Raw genomic sequence first — 19,914 nt, forward strand, 5'->3', positions numbered from 1 at the left:
CACTTCCATTCAAGGGGGGTACTGATGAAGCCAGAATGTCTGCCGGTCATGACAGGCACATCAATGACAGGTTGTGAGGGTAAACCCACTCCAAAAATTCTGCGTAGGTCACTGCCACGGGGAAAGCGCATGGCGAGCTAAATACCCAGTAATCCAATCAGTTAGCTGCACAACTATAACCCTAGCTGACCATATAAACCCTCCTCAGAAAAACTGATAGGGATGAGTAGAAGAAACAAGAATTTGCTATTGGTAGGAAAGCAGCAGGACTTTATTGGATGTGGATCATAAAAATTATACCTCCAGTCACACTTTTTTGGCTATTTAGGAGGAAGAGAAATCCCAATGGACCCATTATTTTGTGCAGATTCCAACTTCCTTCTATGAATTCCATTATAAAACAGATTTAAAGGGCTAGATCCACAAAGGGGAATTAGGCTCAACATTACAGCACCTAACCTTAGGTGTCCTGCCATTCAGTAAAATCCTCAGTCCTGGGCTAGGCAGCCAGGCTCCCTGTACAATGTATGTGGAGAGTTATTCATCTAGGAATGGGATACACAAAAAGGCAGCACTGAGCAGGGAGCTGCCTGAAATGGGAAATGCCAAGGAGAAGGATGTGGGATAAGATCTGCACCTCAAGAGATTTAGGCCCAGATTTTTAAGATATTTAGGTGCCTAGTGGAATTGTCAAACACATCTAGGGCAGTGGGCCCCAAACTTTTTACCTCACGCCCTCCTCCCCCCCCATTGCTGTCCACGCCCCTCAGGAGCGGGGCCACGGTCAGGGATGGGGCTGCAGCTGGGAGCGGGGCTCTGGTTGGAGCTGGGGCCACAGCTGGGCCAGGACCCAGGGACAAAGGCTGTCTGCGGCCAGCAGCCGGAACCACAGCCAGGCTGCAGAGCTATGGCCAGGCTGGGAACCAGGGGCTGAGGGCCGGAAGTGGAGCTGCAGCCAGGGGCGGGGCTGGAGCAGGGCTGCTCTCCCCCCACCCTGTGAGGGCTGGCCTCACCAAACATTCCTCTAGTCCCCCCTGGGGGGCACCCCAAAGTTTGGGGACCACTGATTTAGGGTGAAATCAATGGGTATTAGATGCTTAGGTGCTTTGAAAATCCCACCTAAATATCTTTAAAAATCTGGGCTTTAGGCATTTATTTCCACTAGGGAGTCACAGCCATGAATCTTCTCCTGGAGTTAGGTACCTAAGCCAAGTCAGCCATTTCTCACAACAAACAACACAAAACACAACATGATGGTCATGCTCTCCTATATTCATTTCACCAGAAAGCAAGAATAACTCTCTAGCCCAGTGGTTAGGGCACTCACCTGGCATATGGGATGGCGAGGTCCATGTCCCAACTCAGGCGGAGTCAGGATTGAACTTGGGTTCCCACATCCTGGCAGCATGCACTAAGCACTGGAGTATAGGGTTTAAGGTTGTATTTTGTATGGGCCTGACCCAATAGACCTACTCTAAGGTTGGGCTGTGCCGGTGAGATAGGTGGGGGCATGTCTAATTTGTGAATCCTGCTGGAGTTTGGGCAAGGATAGGCATCAGCACTGAGGCATGCACACAGCAGCCTACCATCAGAAATGTAGGCACCATGGGGACTTTAGACACCTACAAGTTTAGGTAGCAGCTGAGTCGGGGTTCTGATGTTCTCTGCTTTATACTTAGGCACCTAAGTCCTTTTGTGGATCTATCCCAAAGTTTGCACGAGTCTAAAAGTTAGAGCATACAGTATAGAAAAATCATAAAATCATTTATATACAAAAATCTTTATTTAAAAAGTTACACAATTCCAGAAGAACATTACTACTATATATTATAAACATATGCCATAAAAAGGGTACAAATTGTATTACCATAGCTGCCATACTTGTTCCCTAACAGTATTACAAATTCTGCAATACATCAGATAGGCTATCAAAGTGGGTCTGACCTACCTCTACACCTCACTGCTATCAAGGGGGAGAGTTATTGCAGAAAAGGAAGCCTTCATTTTCCACAACGAATGAAAGGAGCAAGAGTTGAAGTCATCTCTAAAATTACTTCATCTCTGGAAAGAAGTGAATTTCCTGATTTAGTTTAAATAGGGCAAGTCAACACCCTCAGTTTTCTGGAGGCCCATCATTAAAGGTTTGATTGCCCTTTTCTCTCTCCTCTTCCTGAAAAACTTCAAATAGAAACTACTCTGGAGTATTACGTTACTTTCCATACATAAAATTAATATCTGAATTAAAATATTTAATTCATAGCTAAACTGAGGAAAAATCACTCATTTAGGCCCTAGTTAATTACAGTAGAACCTCACTAAACTTCATATACCCTATAGTTCACACAAAATGGTCTCTCCCTTCTTCTCAGCAAATATTTAATAGTGAAGTGCTGTAGTAAGGAATTGCATTACAGAGACTTCATTACTTATACAAAACATTACGAAATATTTAGTGACACTATCAAATAGCTAAAACTCAATTAACATTTGTCCAATTAATATTGTGATGCATTATCAATACTCCCCCCCCAATTTTGAATATTCCAGTCATTTGCAACGCATCTCCAACTCTTTAGGGCAACTAATGAGGTTTTACTGTATTCTTACAAGATGTTCCATACATTTAAAACTCTTGACACGGGATGGACTTCTGTTTGATAGAATTTTCAGTTATGCAGTGCTTAAACAAGTTAGCCAATGAGGTTATTCTCAACAATACTAGTGCAGAATGGTTTCTTGTCACTACAGAAGTCCCTGTTTGAAGCTTATTCAGTGGAAAAAAAAGTTTGTTTTGAGAGCACTTGAATTCCAGAAAGAGTGGAACAAGGGAAAGGAAGCAAATATTATGCCACAAGATTCCAAATATTCATAGTACTATTTACAAATCAATTCATTATTAAACTGACATTCTTGCTTTATTGAAAAAACCTTAATATAAAACATGTATTTTTGAGTAATAAAGAAACATGAATCAGTTCACAACTTGACAAGTGAATTTCATCATTCCAGTATCAACATTTAGACATCCATAAAAACAACAGGCAGAAGTTGTTTAGATACTAGTTGAATTTGTACCAATTACCTTTCTACAAATTGAGGTAATGTGAAAAACCCCTAGCATTAAAAAAAAGCATTGACCTAAATTAAAGTACAAAAGGAAACAAGAAATAGAGAATATTCCAATGAAAAACTAGTCACTTTTCCTGTACAAGCACAAAGTTGAAAGGAAAATCCTGCAGCACCTATGTATAAAGCTGTAGAACAACTTCAACAAGTGGGGGGTTAGAAAATCTGCCAGATGAACTGAAGCAAACTGTTTCACTAAAAACCACCACCTGGCACATTACACGGACTGAAATAATTAATTATCCTGAGTACATCTGATGAAGGGTTCTAGTTAATAGTGATGAAGGACAAGCTTTACTTTTAGAACTCTCTCTTTAAAGTCTATCAACATTTTAAAATGACCACTTTTGCAAGTTTATTTGTTGTTGTGGCTGATCAAGATTCTTGACATGATTCAGATTTTTTAATTTCCTTCAAAAAGATATTTTCAACACGCAGTTTTTCAACCTCCTGTAAAGAGAGAGAAATATGGTACTCAGAATTAGAAAAAAGTCTGTCTTCAAGAGATTATACTTATTCTAACTTGTAAAAAGAAAAGTCACCTAAATCTGATGACATTAACAACTAATTTTTGCAAGCTGTACTACTTCTTTAGTGTTTTATAACTACAGGAGTAATTAAGCAAACTGGACAATACTGACATTGATGATGAAACTGACTAACTATGAATCAAACATTGTTGCATGGAATTGCAGGATGCCAGGAATAGTTAAACAGAGGAATGAGAATTCTAGTCTCCTGATCAAGCTTTTGCTTTCTGTTCTACCTCAGATCATCTATTTAATCTGTATTCTAATCTCTGGGACACATACCTCAGTAAGTTTGGCATAATCTTTCTTCAGTTTCACAAGATACTGAATCTTCTGGTTTAGGTTTTGGTGACCTACTAACTTCCCGTTCTCCACAGCGAGAAACTCTACTTGCTTCCTTAGCAAGTCCATCTCCTGTAATTAAATAATAAATTAAATACAAATGTGTGTCTATTTTTGAGGTATTCAGATTTTAAGAAAGCTGTTCCTTTTGAAATTGGCAATACTGCTACAGTAGAACCTCAGAGTTACGAACACCTCAGGAATGGAGGTTGTTTGTAACTCTGAACAAAACATTATGATTGTCCTTTCGAAAGTTTACAACTGAACATTGACTTAATACAGCTTTGAAACTTTAGTATGCAGAAGAAAAATGCTGCTTTTCCTTTTTTTTTTTTCAGTAGTTTACGTTTAACACAGTAGTGTACTGTATTTACTTTTTTTTTTTGGTCTGCTGCTGTCTGTGTACATCCGGTTCCAAACGAGGCATGTGGTTGACTGGTCAGTTCATAACTCTGGTGTTCATAACTCTGAGGTTCTACTGTATTTAAGTCTGTTGTAGCATATAACATACCTGTGGGTCCATCCACCAATTGATACCTACTTGTTACTCACTCTCATTGGCTACTAGACTAGATTTCTCTAGTGGACAAGTACAGTTGGCTGATCTGTATTTCAGATCGCATCTCTGCATAGAACTTCCCTTGGCTTTGGTTTCTACACTACGAAATATAGTTGAAATAAAAATAATCTATAAAATAAAAAGCTACATTTTGGGAGGCAGTCCTTGATTCCTTTATTGTTTGCTGGTTAATTCACCATATTGACTATTTATCATGGGTTTGTCTCCCAGTCAATGAGGTTCTACTGGATACAATTAGTGAAAGGAAGTCACACATTGTTTATAACCTTTTTAATTTTGTCTCTCTCTTCACAGGTTTCTTCCAGTTTTGATCTCATTTCTTCTTTTTCCTGGAATGTTTTTGACTCCAAAGCTCTTGTTCGTTCTATTTCCATGGTCATTTCAAGATAGCCACTCTCTGTGCTCTTAAGCGCATTTTTGGTCTCTGCTAATCTGCAGATATAGAAGTATTATAAAACACATCAAATTAACCACGTTAATGCATTCACATCACTCCTCTATATCCCATCACATTCTTTTATTAAAAGGTCCTTTTGGCATACGTGCCCTGGTTAATAGGTTAATAGGTACTGTTTAACATTGGTACATAACCACCATCTTCAATTGCCCGATCTTCTAAGGGTATGTCTACACTGCAATTAAAAAGCTGTGGCTGGCCTGTTCCAGCTGACTCGGGCTCGTGGGGCTTGCGCTAAGAGTCTGTTTAATTGTGGTGTAGGCATTCAGACTTGGGCTGGAGTGCACACTCTAGGACTCTGCAAGGTAGGAAGACCCCAGAGCTCGGACTGCAGCTTGAGCCTGAACATCTACACTACCCTTAGCCTGAGACCTCGGAGCCTAAGTCAGCTTCACGGGCCAGCTGTGGTGTCTATTTGCAGTGTAGACATACTCTAGCTAGTGTCCTTCACTTGGGATTCAATGCTGGGAAAGTACTCCATTTCAAGCTTAAATTTCCAACTCTCTCAACTAAGCTAATGAAACTGGAAATGGAATCCTAGCCTACAAGAATTTCCTAGAGTGCACGTCACCCACAAAAATTCAGCACTCAGAAGGTGAACTCAGATTCTTTTATATGAAGATTATATTACTACTATATTTGATTGCATACTGGTGAACATCTCTTCACATATAGAATTTTGGCTCACAATTCATTCAGCCTGATGCTTTAAACATTCTTTTTCTCGATCACAAGACCAGAAGCAGTGCTCAGGAAACATTTTGCTCTGCCAAAACGTTTCTAGCCCTGGCAGGTTGTGAAGTGTAAGATCTTAAAATGTATGTGTTACCAGTATTTCCACTGTTAATGAATATACACTTGTGAACCTATTAATGTTTTACATAAACGTAATACAGTTTCACTTCCATTTTTCCTCCCCAGAAGCCTGAGAGACTGAGTACCAGCACTGGTGCAAAAAGCAGGCCCTGTTCCCACATTCAAGAGGAGCAACAAAAGGCCTAAAGATGAGAAGAGACACCAATAGACAATATCTTTTCTGTCTTTTGTCTGATATTTTCTCCACTTAAAAGATAACTTGCAAAGGTGGAAAAAAACAGGCCTCATGCCTTATTGCTTCTTTATGATGCAATAAAAACAGCCTGAAAGGTTTGTTGGAAAAGGTGATTCCTCCCATCCCACCTTGCTTTTTACATTAGTAATTCAGGTCTTTTCTACTCTAGAAAACTCTTTGGTGACCAGAGCACTAGCAAAATATGACACTACAAGAGAATAAAAGCTGAGCATTGGAGAGGAGACAAGAATTTTTGTCTGACTGGTTAAAACAAGTATTTAAATCTAGTGCTTAATGAACATGGGGGACACGAGGTGTCTTTATTAAGGATTCAGCATTTTGCCTCTTCAATTTAGGTGCAAGTGCTCACAGTACACACCCTGAGACACTTCCCACCCAAGAAATCCTCTAGCTAAGCCAGGGGATTCCAGATTTGACATTCTCTATATTTCCAAGGTTAAAAACATCAATTAGGGGGAAAAAAATAGACATTCACGTCATCTTTATATATAAACAGCAAAAAAAAAAAAAAAAAAACCCAAACCCATTTAAAAAAAAATTCTTTGCCAGTCACCTTTAATTCTTTTGGCCCACTGACACTCTTCTTGAATGTAAAAAAGGAACTGCTGATGACAGCAGGCTGCATGGGGTTTTGCTGGAAGAAGAAACCATGGAAGTGATACAAATATTGATTTTAATATTTAAACTCTAAGCAGCACCAAACTATTGTGGTCATGGGCACATCAGAAATAAAACCAAGTTAAATAGACAAACTAGAAGTTCTATATAATGTTCAACAGCAAATACTGACAAAAACGGGAGGTGATGCATGGTTTAAAATCAGCTTCTTCTGTTTAGAATTTTGCTTCCCTCCTATTCCTGCCATTTGAAATCTGATATCACCGGAGAAGCCAATAGTCTCAAATTCTTAAATTGGAAATTAATGGTTTACACAATCTGCAAGATTTTTGATGATGAACAGCAGAGATTCCATGTTTTGTGTGGGGTGGGGGTGGAGAGAGAAGTTTATGGTAATCAGAATGCTGATGTGAATGTAATGTGCAATATCTAATGTGACGTCAAGGCTAGAAACAAATGCTACACACATTACTGGAAAGCTTAATTTTCCCTCTCTCTAAAGGTGTATTCATTTCTAGCACTGAAGACATAAGATATGAACATTAAATGAAGCAATCCTCTTGGTTCCTTACACCAGCAGTGTTACTTTGACACTGATTCAATTGTTGGAACCTATCTTTCTTTCTTTGTTTACATGACCTCTGCCCTATTAAAGCAGATTTTGAAGAATATTTAGGCAAACTCGAAAACAGTTATCCATCATGGCTTGACTACTGTCCACCCAATATGCAGCGTATATGGGTTTCTAGCAGCAGGGACTAAATATGGCTCCCCCCATATTTATATGGCATAGGGCAATCTAATGGCACTCAAATAGTAAATTGTTTCTTTTCATCATTCAAGCTGACCGAAGGGCAAAAATTAAGTAATTAGTACAATAAATAAATGGTGAAAAGTTAGATTTTTAAAATTCTTCAGTTTTAAATCTAATGTATTGTTTTAATTCAAGCAATAATCTAAAATAAAATATTAATTTTAACATGAGTGTCCCTAATAAGCGACAAGCTTTTTCAAAAAATAAATCTAAGACCCATATTGCAACCACTTTCTCATATGCACAGTCCCATTAAGATCAGTGGGGCTACTCACATACATTTTATGCTTCTTCATAGGACTGGCCCTCTTTTCTGAATCAAATTGACTTTGAAAAGTCTTACAAATGAACAGAAAAACTACAGTTACTTACCCTGTCATAACTGTAGTTCTTTGAGATGTTGGAGTTAGTGTGGATGCCACTGTAGGTATGCAAGTGCCCATGTAGGTGAGATCAGATTCTTTTTCATAGTTGCAAAGTATCAGAGGGATAGGCATGTTAGTCTGGATCTGTAAAAAGCAACAGAGAGTCCTATGGCACCTTTAAGACTAACAGATATATTGGAGCATAAGCTTTCGTGGGTGAATACTCCCTTTCGTCACCCATGATAGCTTGTGCTCCAATATATCTGTTAGTCTTAAAGGTGCCACAGGACTCTCTGTTGCTTTTTCATAGTTGTTTCAGTTGGGTCTAGGTGATGGCATAAAGAGCAGAGTGGCCTTGACTCTCCCTCATTTCCCTCACAATTTGAAACCTATGTTAGCTGAGGACCTTGAAAGTGGGAATGGAGGGTGGGTTGTGGGATCCACACGGATTACAACATCCTGGAAAAATCTGTTACTATAGGGTAAGCAATTGTACTTTCTTCTCCAAGAATATGGCAGTGTGGATGCCATTGTAGGTGATTGGCAAGCAGTATCATCTTCAGGATGTTGAGAATGAGGAATGCCAGCTGCATCAAAACAAAGATCAGTGTATAGCTCTCTTCAACAAGGCATGGGATCTAGTAGCCAAATCCAGTGCACAATGCTTTACAAATGTAAACAGATTGCGCCACATAAGCAGCCTAGCAGATTTTGGATGTCAGCATGTTTAGAATAGGCCGAGGAATTTGCCTGAGTTCTGGTAGAGGAGGCCTTGATGGACAGAGAGGGCAGTTTATTTGCCAACAGGTAATACAGGTGATGGTGACTGAGTTATCCATCTAGTCATTGATATGAAATGGCCAGGTCTTTAGAATAGCCAGTTATTGCTACAAACAGGCATGTGGACAGTTGACAAGATTTAGTCGGGTCAATGTAGTAACTAAAGGGCATGAGATATGTCTGAAGTGTTCAGTTTCTTCTCCCTGGGTGTGACTTAGGGAAGAACAGCGATTGCTTTATTTATGTGAAAATCAGACACCACACTGAGATTAGCTTTGCATGAGGTCTCAGAACTCCTTTGTCCTTGTGGAATGAGGTTATGGAGGTTCTGCCATGAGCACCTGAAGCTCACTCATTCTCCTAGCTGAGATGATGTCCATCAGACTATTTTAAGGGTCAGATGGTGTGAGGGCTCAAAGGGCAGCCCCATCAGCTTTAGGAGGCCCTGAGGTTTCATGCTGGGCTGAGTCTATTACTGATGGGTAAGCATGCATACCTTAAGAAATTTCAAAACCTTCAATAGGAAAAGATTGAAAGTGACTATATTAGAAGCTGATAAACTGATATTGCCACCACATGATCAAATTGAAGGATAGTCTGGAATGTTTTCAATGCAGTAAATAATCCAGAATTTTAGGTGCCGAGGCCTGCTTTGACACTAGGCCATGTTGGATCATACATATAGAAAACCTCTTCCACTTGAAGGAGTAAGTCTTCCTTGTGGACTGTTTCATGCTAGGATCTCCTGAATATGTGAAGAGCAGTCGTTTTCCAAGGTACTCAGCTAATCAGCTGTAGAGTCACCACATCTGGATGAAATATTTGTCCCTTCTTCAGTGACAAGTGTGGACCGCCTGGACGCCTGATTGGAAGCTGTGCTGACATGCAGGAATTTCATCAGCCAGAACTGCCTCCACCTGTAGAGAGCTATGAGTATGAGTTCGGCTCGATCTCGTCCGGCTTTGGCAATCACCCCGGGGATTAGTGGGATTGGAGAGCCATAGAGTAGCCCGTGGTTCTTTGGGCAGGGAAGGAATCTGTAGCGTTTCCCAGACCTGTCCTGTTGGATTTCCTGGTTGCTCCTCTGATTCTGATGAGAGGGCCCTTGCTATAGTTATGCTGAGGGGGACCAGGATATTCTCCTCATGAAGATATGTGATGGGCCACAACTGCAAAACTGGTGGGATGGTGGATCCCACTATGACCAGAAGGGTCACAGTGGCAGATTGTGGGTGGCCTATCCTCTGCCAGTCTTATAGGGGTCCACAGGACTAGGTGTTCTTAGGGTATATCCTAGGGTTTTGTTACAGTCTCTCTGGTGGAGTCAGGAAACGAGAGGCCTGGAAAGAGGGAGAACTCCTCCTCTGGGAACAACAGTGCCATCTGACACAGTTGCAGTGAAGATGGTGCTGGACGAAAGGTGAGGGTGGATCCTCAAAAGCACACCTAGGCAGGAATGGATCATCCGCTCGTGCCAGATCAGTGCCAGAAGGGGCTCAGGACGAGGCAGAAGTCTCTCCACTCTCTTCCCCTAGATCTGAGGCTATCTTCATGGATTGCTCCAAGAGATGCTATTTGAGCTTCACATCCCTGGATTTCCATGTGTGGGAGGAGATGCAGCAGCAGACGGAGCACATTTTAGAGAGGGGAGCTTCCCTGAGGAAGAAAACACCTCCTATACCCATATATATATATACACATATATATACATATATATACATATATATATACATATATACACACATATATATATACACACATATATATATACACACATATATATATACACACATATATATATACACATATATATATATACACATATATATATATACACACACACACACACACACACACACGGGCATCAGGCCATTGCACAGAGGGCTGAGTGGCCACCATTTTAAATGACTGTGCAACTGCACCCTGGTGCACAGGGTGGGATGGGGTATGTGTGTTTCCCTTATCTCTTCCATTTTTTTGTTTTGTTTTTTTTGGAACATCCAACTAAAAGGAAGAACTTAAAAAGATGAGTATCTTTTCACAGGTAAGTTTGGTGTTTAGACAAAAGCCTGAGTGGATTGGACACAGTTGGGATTTCACCTTACTGCCACAGGTGGGTAAGGAACTGAGGGAGTTTCGAGCCACTCTGCCCTTTATGCCCCTGCATGGGAACCACAAGGAAACACAGGGTACATGCATGGTCCCAACCGATGTGGCTGGCTATGCAAGAGATTGAGCTCACATGCATGATGTGTGGCATACCCTACTGTGGAAGCCACACTGACACATACTCAAAGAATCTCATGCAGTTTCAGCATATTTCAGAGCACTTTACCTAGACAGGAGCTTTGTATCAAATGTAGAAAACTGCTACTGCCACCTATTGATGAAAAATGCTAAGAACTGAATGTTTATTTTAAAAGGTAAACAGGATTTCTGATTTTAAGCTTTTTTTGTTCATATCTTCAATGTTAGTTGGAAAATAATGCCTTTTTTTAGATGTAAGTAAATTATTTTCAGTATTTAAAGCAGTTTATGATCCAGTTTTCAGGGTGATGAAAAATATTTAACTTACTCTGATCTAATTTTCAGTATTTCTTCCATCGCTTTATTCTGAAAAAGGTTCAAAATACGAAGCGTTACACATCAGTAAAATTTAGAAGTTATAACAGCATTTATATACAATTGATTATTTAACAGCAAGCTTCTTAGTCTTTTCTGACCCAGAAATAATCCTGTAACACTACTGTGGCTAATATTACCAACATTCACAGCTGACTATTAAGAGGTATGGTGTCCTTGTTATGTAAACATAATCCCTCCACTGGATGACCCACAACCAGCCAGTGCAGCTGTAAGACTGGGTTGCAGTGTCTGGGAAGTGTGTAGCCAGGGCTCTTTCAGCACATGCCATGAGCAGCCTCCACTGTAACTTAATATTGCTTTCTTTGGGCAGAAACCTCAGGAGAGGAAAGTGGTACAAGCTGCAACTCTGGCCTTGTCTCCACTACGGGGCAAGTCGACCTAAGTTATGCTACTCCAGCTACATCTTTTGTTCTGTTTCATATCAATGCAAAATTTATAATTCTCGTGAATTCTGAGGGATACTGGGCCTGATTCAAATCTACCATTGCTTTTACACTGGTTTAACTTGATTGAATTCAACAACAGTAATGATTAGGGCCCTACCAAATTCACGGCCATGAAAAATGTGTCATGGACCATGAAATCTGGTCTCTCCCTGTGAAATCTGGTCTTGTGTGTGATTTTACCCTATACTGTACAGATTTCAGGGGGGAGACCAGCGTTTCTCAACTTGGGGGTCCTGACCCAAAAGGGAGCTGCAGGGGGGTCATGGTATTGCCACCCTTACTTTTGCACTGCCTTCAGAGCTGGGTGGTCAGAGCGACGGCTGTTGACCAGGTGCCAAGCTCTAACGGCAGCACCCCTCCAGCAGCAGCATAGAAGTAAGGGTGGCAATACCTTATCATGCCACCCTTACTTCTGCGCTGCTGCCATCAGAGTTGTGTGGCTGGAGAGTGGCAGCTGCTGACTGAGGGCACAGCTCTGCAGAGAGCAGCACAGAAGTAAGGATGGCAATACTATGCCATCCTTACTTCTGCGCTGCTGGTGGTGGTGGCGGCTCTGCCTTCAGAGCTGGGCTTCCAGCCAGCAGCCACCGCTCTCTAGCTCTGAAAGCAGTGACTGCCAGCAGCAGTGCAGAAATAAGGGTAGCAGTACTGCAACCCCTCCTCTTCCCCCACAATAACCTTGCAAACCCCACCTATCACAGCTCCTTTTTGGTTCAGGATCTCTACAATTACAACACCGTGAAATTTCAGATTTAAATGCCTGAGTTGACCGGAGAGCACTCTGCAGTTGATTTAACGGAACTTCACTAGACCCGCTAAATCAGCTCCTGCTGCATAGATTGCAGCAGCGTTGATCCCCGGTAAGTGTAGACATGGCCTCTATGTCCTGATGAAGATTAATCAAGCTCAGTGGGTCTCATTCTCCTGTCTTATTCTGCTGTAAATCATCATTACTGTTGTTGAATTCAATCGAGTTAAAGCAACGTAAAAGCAATGATAGATTAAAATCAGGCCCAGTATCCTTTAGAATTCACGAGAATTATAAATTTTGCATTGATATGAAATAGAACAAAACATGAACAGCAACACTTACAACCAGCAAAACAACTGAACATCATATAAAAAGATATAATACCTTTGCTAGTCTCTCTTCAGCAATTTCCTTGTCTCTCTCTTTTAGGTGCTGAATGTCAGAGTGCTTGTGACCACTGTAGAAGTCCAAGAATGAGAATTCATCTTTCTTATGTGCAAAGGGAACTATTTATAACACAAGAGCTGCACCAGAAAAAACTAGTAATACTTGTAATTTTCTTAATGCTTGCTCAGAGTCTGATTACCATATATCACAAAATATAGTTCTGGAAGCAGTTTAAACTTTTATATTCTTAAGAGTTTTAGTTACCAAAAATACATTCTCTCCAAAAGAAAGATTTTTGCTATGTGCAGAGAAATCAGCATTTTAATTAAAAAAAAGTTTCATTTGGTGTTGGTTTACGAACAGAAGTGTCTAATACAGTATTTTTGTGCCATGAACATTTGTCAGTTATAGAATTTAAATTAGCAAAACTTTGTAATATTCTAATTTTCAAGGCTTTCTAATGGAAAGGCAGATTCAGGTCCTACCTTATATCCAGTTGTAAGGTGCCACACCTTTGTGTCTGACTTGTCCTTTATTACATTAAGTTTTTTCCTTAAGTGATTTATAATTAGTAGTGACAAAACCTCATATTACACTGATTTATGCTTCAAAAACAACTTCATATTTAACACTTTGTAAAACCTCTAGGGAATTCATCAAACAGAAAAACACCAGAACAAATGAAGATTTGGGAAAAAACAAACAAAAAAGTCCAAAACTAAGAGCTTAGCCTGCAAATTCAGACAAAGATCATATTTTTTCATCTAAGGGTATGAACCATCAATCATCTTTCCATTTTGCACAAAGCATAGAAACAGTTATGTTTCTTACTGTCAAAAGATGAGGTGTGGAATCCTGACTCCATTTAAGTCAATGGCAAAACTCCAATTGATGTCACCGGGACAGCATTTCATTTTGTCTATTTTTCTTAATATGGATAGTGTTTATATTCTATTACTTTTCCCAATTAAAAGCTGCACGAACAGATAGTTAGGAGTTATAAACCTGTTTCTTTTATAACTTAATTGTTGTACTGTAATCATTTAGAATTTCAAAGGCAATACTATTTACTGGCCATTAAAGCATTTCCATAAAAATAGGTTTAATTGAGTCGTCTTAGTTTAACTAGTTCTGATACAGTATGTGTAATACCATACTTGCAGTAAAGACAAAGAATTACAATTTAGTTTACATAATCACTTAAGGGTTAGGACAGCTTTTACCGGTTCTTCCTTTCTCTCTGATACTCTTCAAGCTGGCTCTGTAGGTTCCTATTATTCTCTGTTAATATCTGCATTTCCAGGCGCAGGTTTTCCAGTTCACATAACTGTCCCTAAACCAAGCAAGAAAAACACGTTATTTTAACACTACACCACAATTCTTGTTTTCGTTTCCAAGTAAACAATTTCCAGTAAAGTACAGAAGAAGGAACAAATATTCTGAAATTGTTCAATGGAAGACATAAGAAATTCTCTGTCAAGATCCTATCATGAGCATAATTTGGGGATAAGGCGTTGCCCCCTCACCCCAAACAGCAAGCCTCAGGCAGGCTCAGAATTGCCCCCCCACCCTCCACTCCACACGCAGCCCCGTTGGCCTGACTGTAACTACCCTCCCCCTCAAATACAGAAGTCAAACTAAACCTATGGATCCCATACCAATAAAGCGTGAACAAAACTTGCTTTGCAGAAAGCCAACGTTGCTAGTATATCAGCAACAGAGATTGCAACAAAGTGATACAAGAGACTATCTTTTTTTCAATCAGCTGATTGCTCTGCTTCTTTAGAATGCTACCAGCCCAGGAAAGGAGAAGATCAAGAGCAGGCTTCCTGCATGGCAGTGCAGAGTGCCAAACACCAACCCCTTAGGATAGTCTATACATTTCATATTAACTTTAACCTTAAAAACTACCTTTTCTGTTTACTTCACATTACCTTTAGCCTTAGGATTTCATCATTTTTAGCTGTTCTTTCTTCACTTAATTCAGATACAAGATGTTCCAGAGTAATTGCAGAAGCTCTCCGATCTGCTATTTCCTGCTCCTGAGTTTCCAGGAATTTTGCCAGATTTACACCAAAATTAGGGGGAGTTTTTGGACTCTGACAAGTAAAAACAGTCATACTGAGAAGGAGGAGTCTTCCCTATACTGCATAAGTATACATTAAAAGATTTTACTTGTTAATGCTGTGTAACTAGAAGACAAACATCAATAATGCTGTTTACCTTACAAAACAGAAATAGGATTTCATAGACTATACAACTCTTTTCAATATACCATCACTATTTCTGTACCCAGTCTAAAGATGTTTTCCTTCCCACACCCGAACACACACACACACACACACACACACTGCTTTGCTTCTTCAGTGAAGTAAACTACAGTACATAATTAAAATGAAATACTATACCTGTGGCAGCGCTATTGCAGCAGAGTCCACAAAACAGTCTAATTGTTGCATTTTTAGTTCATAGTCACTTTTCCGCTTTTCCAGTTCTTCTGTTTTTTTGTCCAGCTATTATAAAGCCCAATCAATTAAAATTCAGTTTGCGCTTAAAGTTCACAGAATGTTGAAAGAATTAAAGCAAAAACTAGTAGCTTTTAAGTATGCAAGTTTACTCTATATATTCTGAGTACTTAAATATATTAGACTTCACACTATGTTTTCTCGTATCAACAGTTCTTCCACATTTACTGTACCTATGGTCTTGTTCCCTTGTTGATCTCCAAGCAAACACTATTTAAAAACATTTAAACAAGGTACTATGTTAGCAGCTAATCTGCTTCTTTTTGGCTAGCATTCAGCCTCACTCTACTTGGGGTACGTACACAACACAATGAAAATCAAGCTGCTGTATGTAGTTACATGGTCAGTGAAAGGATCTGGCAGGGGAAGGCAGCAGGGAAACACTCTGGCAGTGGGGAACTTCCAGAGCCTTTCCCTACTGCCTCCTCTTGCCAGAGTCTTTCCCTGTGGTGGAGAAAGGCTCCAGCAGGACATTACAGTGTAGATGAGGGAAGCACTGTTTGGGAGAATGGAAACTTGTACAAGGTACATAGAGAGTGCTCATGTATCTCTTTACTCACCTAAGCAGTGCCTCACTATCTACATTACTACTAATACTCGTGTTAGGGGAGTGTGCAGTGTATGTACTCTACACACTGGTGTAAGGAGCATGCAGGACAGATGTACCCTAAGGTAGATGGATATTTGTGCTCCAAAATATATTAGGGGTGACTTCAAATCACCTTCTTACTTTGTATCATTTAGACAGCTCATCAGTTACCCCCATGATACTATCCACAAACAAACAATCACATATGACAAGGAGGAAAAAGAAAACCCCATTTTGTATTGCTCGGACTTCAGGTTGCTTTGTCTTTATTTCCACTCTCATGTTAGCAAGGTTGTAAAGCTTATCCAGACCTTTGTTCAAAATCCTTTAAATTATCACTGTCTAATGCAGTGAGAAATAGATTGTTAACAAAAAGCAACCAATTAGGGAACTGTGGGTAGATGGCAATGTATGATGTAAGTCTCTCAAAAAAATGAATAGTTGACTCTTTAGGAGGAACTTCCTAAATTTTACCTGTTCCTTAAGTTCCTGAATTAAAGCTTCTTTCTTTACTAAGTCTTCTTGTGCACACTGAAGCAATACTGCATGTTTTTTAGAAGCCTCTGTTAACATGCTTAGCTGCTCAGTGGTATGGTTCAGGTCTTCATACAGGAGCTCTATCTGTTTTATTTAAATGGACAAACAAATGTAGGAAGAGTGAAATAAATAGAAATAAAATACCTGCTTTGGAGTAAAGTGGTGTACAGTAATGGTTTATTAATTACAAGGGTCCCTTTCCCTCTACCTTTTTTTTTTTGTTTAAATAAGGTCAGAACTAAAGTAAATATTCACCTCACAAAGACATGGTAATATAGACCCCAAATTAGTTAAGGTCTAAAGTGAAGTCTGCAATCTTATACTATTCCCTAGATCGCTCGCATAGTGGAGATCTATTTGCAGGAGAAGGGAGGTTTGAGAGGTGAACAGTTTGTTCTGGTACATGCAGGAATGGCGCTAAGATGCAGAATAGAGGTACTATGTATACTCTTGGGGGAATTCTGCACCACTGTGTGTGCGCATAATTCATGTCCCCCGCCGATTTCTTTGCTTCCCTGCAGAAAAATGGCTGACAGGGAAGCAAAGGGAACTTGCAAGAGCAGTCACGCACCACTCCCTAGTTGCACAGGTACATCATTTCAAGCACCCAGAGCAGCCGGTGGAGAAGTAAATCACTGCAAGGCTGGGGACACCCCAACCAATGGCTCCTACCCTGACCCAGGATCAGCTGCTAGTCCCAGCTGAGCTGGAGGCAGGAGAAGACGGAACTTCCTCTTCCCGTGCAAGGAGTGGCTGGGGCTGTGTCAGACCCACCCCCAGAAACTTCCCCCGAGCTGCAGGAAGCTCAGCATCCTCTTCTACTTCCTGCCCCATCACTCCTCAGCTGCGGGAGGAGGGGTCACAGTACAGGGAGCTGCTCCCCATCCACCCAACCCCCGTGCATCAGGGCCTCCCAGACCCAGACATCTCCAAGTGAGGTTAAAATCCATGTAAATACTTTAAACAAAAAATCAAATATGTCCAACTCATCTGTAGCAGAAACAATCACAATATGGTACTGATGTTAGCACTCTTACATTAACTTTATCAGCTGCCTGTTTTCTCTCCAAGGCTTCTCTCAGCTCCTCAATCTGCCTTTCCTGATCCTCTATGATTGCTTTGTTTTTGTCTTTTGCAGCCAGGGCAGAATTATACTTCCACTAAGAAAACAGCAAAGTTAAGTTTTAGGACTATGACAATGCAAGCAAGATATCAAAGAAAATTGCTAAAAGCATCTCAGCTGCTGGATCTTGGGGTCTTGAGATGACAGAACTATAAAATACTGTTTAGAGAATTGTCTGAGATAACAATACTAAAGGTCCAGTGAATAGAAGTATTACTGCTTGCTAAATCCCACAAACTAAGGTTTTGCATCAGAACTAAAACTGAGATTATAAATTCAATGTCATCTGACTATTTTAAGATCATATCTATAAGTGATAGTCATGCCTTGTTCCTTTCCTAGAACTGTTAATATCCTGTGTGACCATGGGTCAGTCAAAGGCTCTACCTCTAGCATTTGTAAAACAGGTATAATGCTAACCTACCTCATAAGGATGTTGTGAATAAATGTGTTTGGAAAGTACTTTGAGATCTTCCATGAAGATTGCAATGAAACAGAAAACTATTTCCTATAGGATAAGTGTGTATGCTGGGTGTACCTGATGTAATATGCACACAGAAAAATTATAGTTCATATTCTGAAGTTGTATGTTCATTTCTATGCTGAGTCCTTTTGGGTTCACAGTACATGTCAAATACTGCATGTGTTGCTGTATCAGTTTGCAATAAAACAAAGTATAAAAGACTGCAAGACCTCTGTTTAAAAAAAAAAGCACACTGTAAAGCAGAAGACAAAAGTCTCACAGCTTCAGTGAGAAAGCACAATTTAGTAAGTAAGGGCCCACCTCCTGCAAGTACTTATGCAAGCAAATAACTTTATTATAAGAATCTTATTGAGTCACGTGTGCTTGCAAGACTGGAACCTAGGAGTTGTCTCATAACTACAGTTTCTTTCCTACAAATGAACTCAATGACTTCAGCTTCATTTACTGATCTCTCAAACCACCAATTTCTCAACAAAATTAAACATGAATGTGTCAGCTGATTGAAGCTCACAGGAACTGAGTAGGGTCCAGTAAGAGAAATGTCTGTCTACTCACCATGTGGAAAAGGTTCAGTTTCCAAGACCACACTAGGCATAAACTGCTCAGAAGAATACAACAAAAGTTGAAAGAAACTCACCCTACAGCAAATTACGCTGTTTCACATTTATGATAAAATATGTAATTGAAAATGTTCAGCCTGGCATTCCATTCCATTTTTGTGATACCCAACATTGCCCCACATCTTTTCAAAAACGGAACATACATTTACGTCCTCCAGCTCTCTTGTCAGTCCATCAATGGATTCTGTCTTGTGACTAATAGATGTCCTAAGCTCCTGGATCTGGCTCATCAAGTCAGATACAACCTCCTGCAAAAGAAGAAAAATGTTGAACCCCAATTTCACTGAACTTTGTCACTATTTAAATAATTTTTGCTTAGCCCATATTTCACTTTGAACCAAGAAAATATTTGGAATGTTTTTTTTTAAATTACTTTGATTAGAGTGTGAAGGAACAGTACAATTTTTGATGTTAAAAAGCACCTTTCTTTACCCTAAGGTTTCATACAAGAGTTAAATAGCTTATTTACTATTCCAAGGTTAAAAGGAAAAAGACTATTTTGTAGTAAAACTGTTTAGTTCCACTCTGATCCTCTTCTGGTAGAAGGTTATGAATGTTGCTGTAAGAAGCAGATGGAAACTTAATGGAGTGAGTCATCTTCAAGAAACCATTACTGGACTCTGGATTTAGTGTGGCAGTTCCCTCCAAACCCACGCAATCTCCCTAAGTTTTTCCTTTGTTATGAAAGCAGAGAAAGTTAGGAATTGATTGACCATCCATGACAATGAGTTCCCATATAATTTCTTAAATGTATGTTATACTCAATGATAAAAGTTATTCACCAAAGGAGCTTTCAGAAAACTGATGTAGCTACCTTAAATGAAACGTGGATTGATTTTACTGACAAGAATTACAGTGAGATGCTTACTGTGTCATTCCTATGGTTTATAATTTCAATTCCTCAGCAGATGAGCCTGACTGGAAACTCCCTGTCAATCAACAGGTGATACGTTCATGACCTTGTGTTAGCTGTTTTGTCCAGCAGACAGCACAACTCCCTTTTGTCTTCCCTCTCCAGCTGTCCCCTTATATCGCCACCCTGTTTTCTCTGGCACTGTGCCAGCCTTCTTGGAGACCCTGTGCCAGATGTATGAGAGCTTTTTTCACCTATTATCACAGTTA

The 19,914-nt window shown here is 40.0% G+C and overlaps 1 protein-coding gene across 1 annotated transcript in view; it reads right to left on the bottom strand.

Annotated features, from left to right (window-relative positions):
* Positions 1-1,761: 1,761 nt before the first annotated feature.
* The window catches only part of KIF15 (kinesin family member 15), a 49,447-nt gene continuing 31,294 nt past the window's right edge, over positions 1,762-19,914 (bottom strand). The window contains exons 25-35 of the mRNA XM_008171104.4: positions 18,936-19,040; positions 17,603-17,725; positions 16,503-16,649; positions 15,323-15,427; positions 14,849-15,013; positions 14,138-14,247; positions 12,912-12,984; positions 11,260-11,297; positions 4,845-5,010; positions 3,939-4,070; positions 1,762-3,576 (exon numbers count right to left, since the gene is read on the bottom strand). Coding sequence (XP_008169326.3) covers positions 3,502-3,576; positions 3,939-4,070; positions 4,845-5,010; positions 11,260-11,297; positions 12,912-12,984; positions 14,138-14,247; positions 14,849-15,013; positions 15,323-15,427; positions 16,503-16,649; positions 17,603-17,725; positions 18,936-19,040 — 1,239 coding nt within the window. The 3' untranslated portion in view covers positions 1,762-3,501. The remainder of the gene's footprint in view (positions 3,577-3,938; positions 4,071-4,844; positions 5,011-11,259; positions 11,298-12,911; positions 12,985-14,137; positions 14,248-14,848; positions 15,014-15,322; positions 15,428-16,502; positions 16,650-17,602; positions 17,726-18,935; positions 19,041-19,914) is intronic.

Source organism: Chrysemys picta, chromosome 2 (genome assembly GCF_011386835.1).
Source record: "Chrysemys picta bellii isolate R12L10 chromosome 2, ASM1138683v2, whole genome shotgun sequence".
NCBI lineage: Eukaryota > Metazoa > Chordata > Testudines > Emydidae > Chrysemys > Chrysemys picta.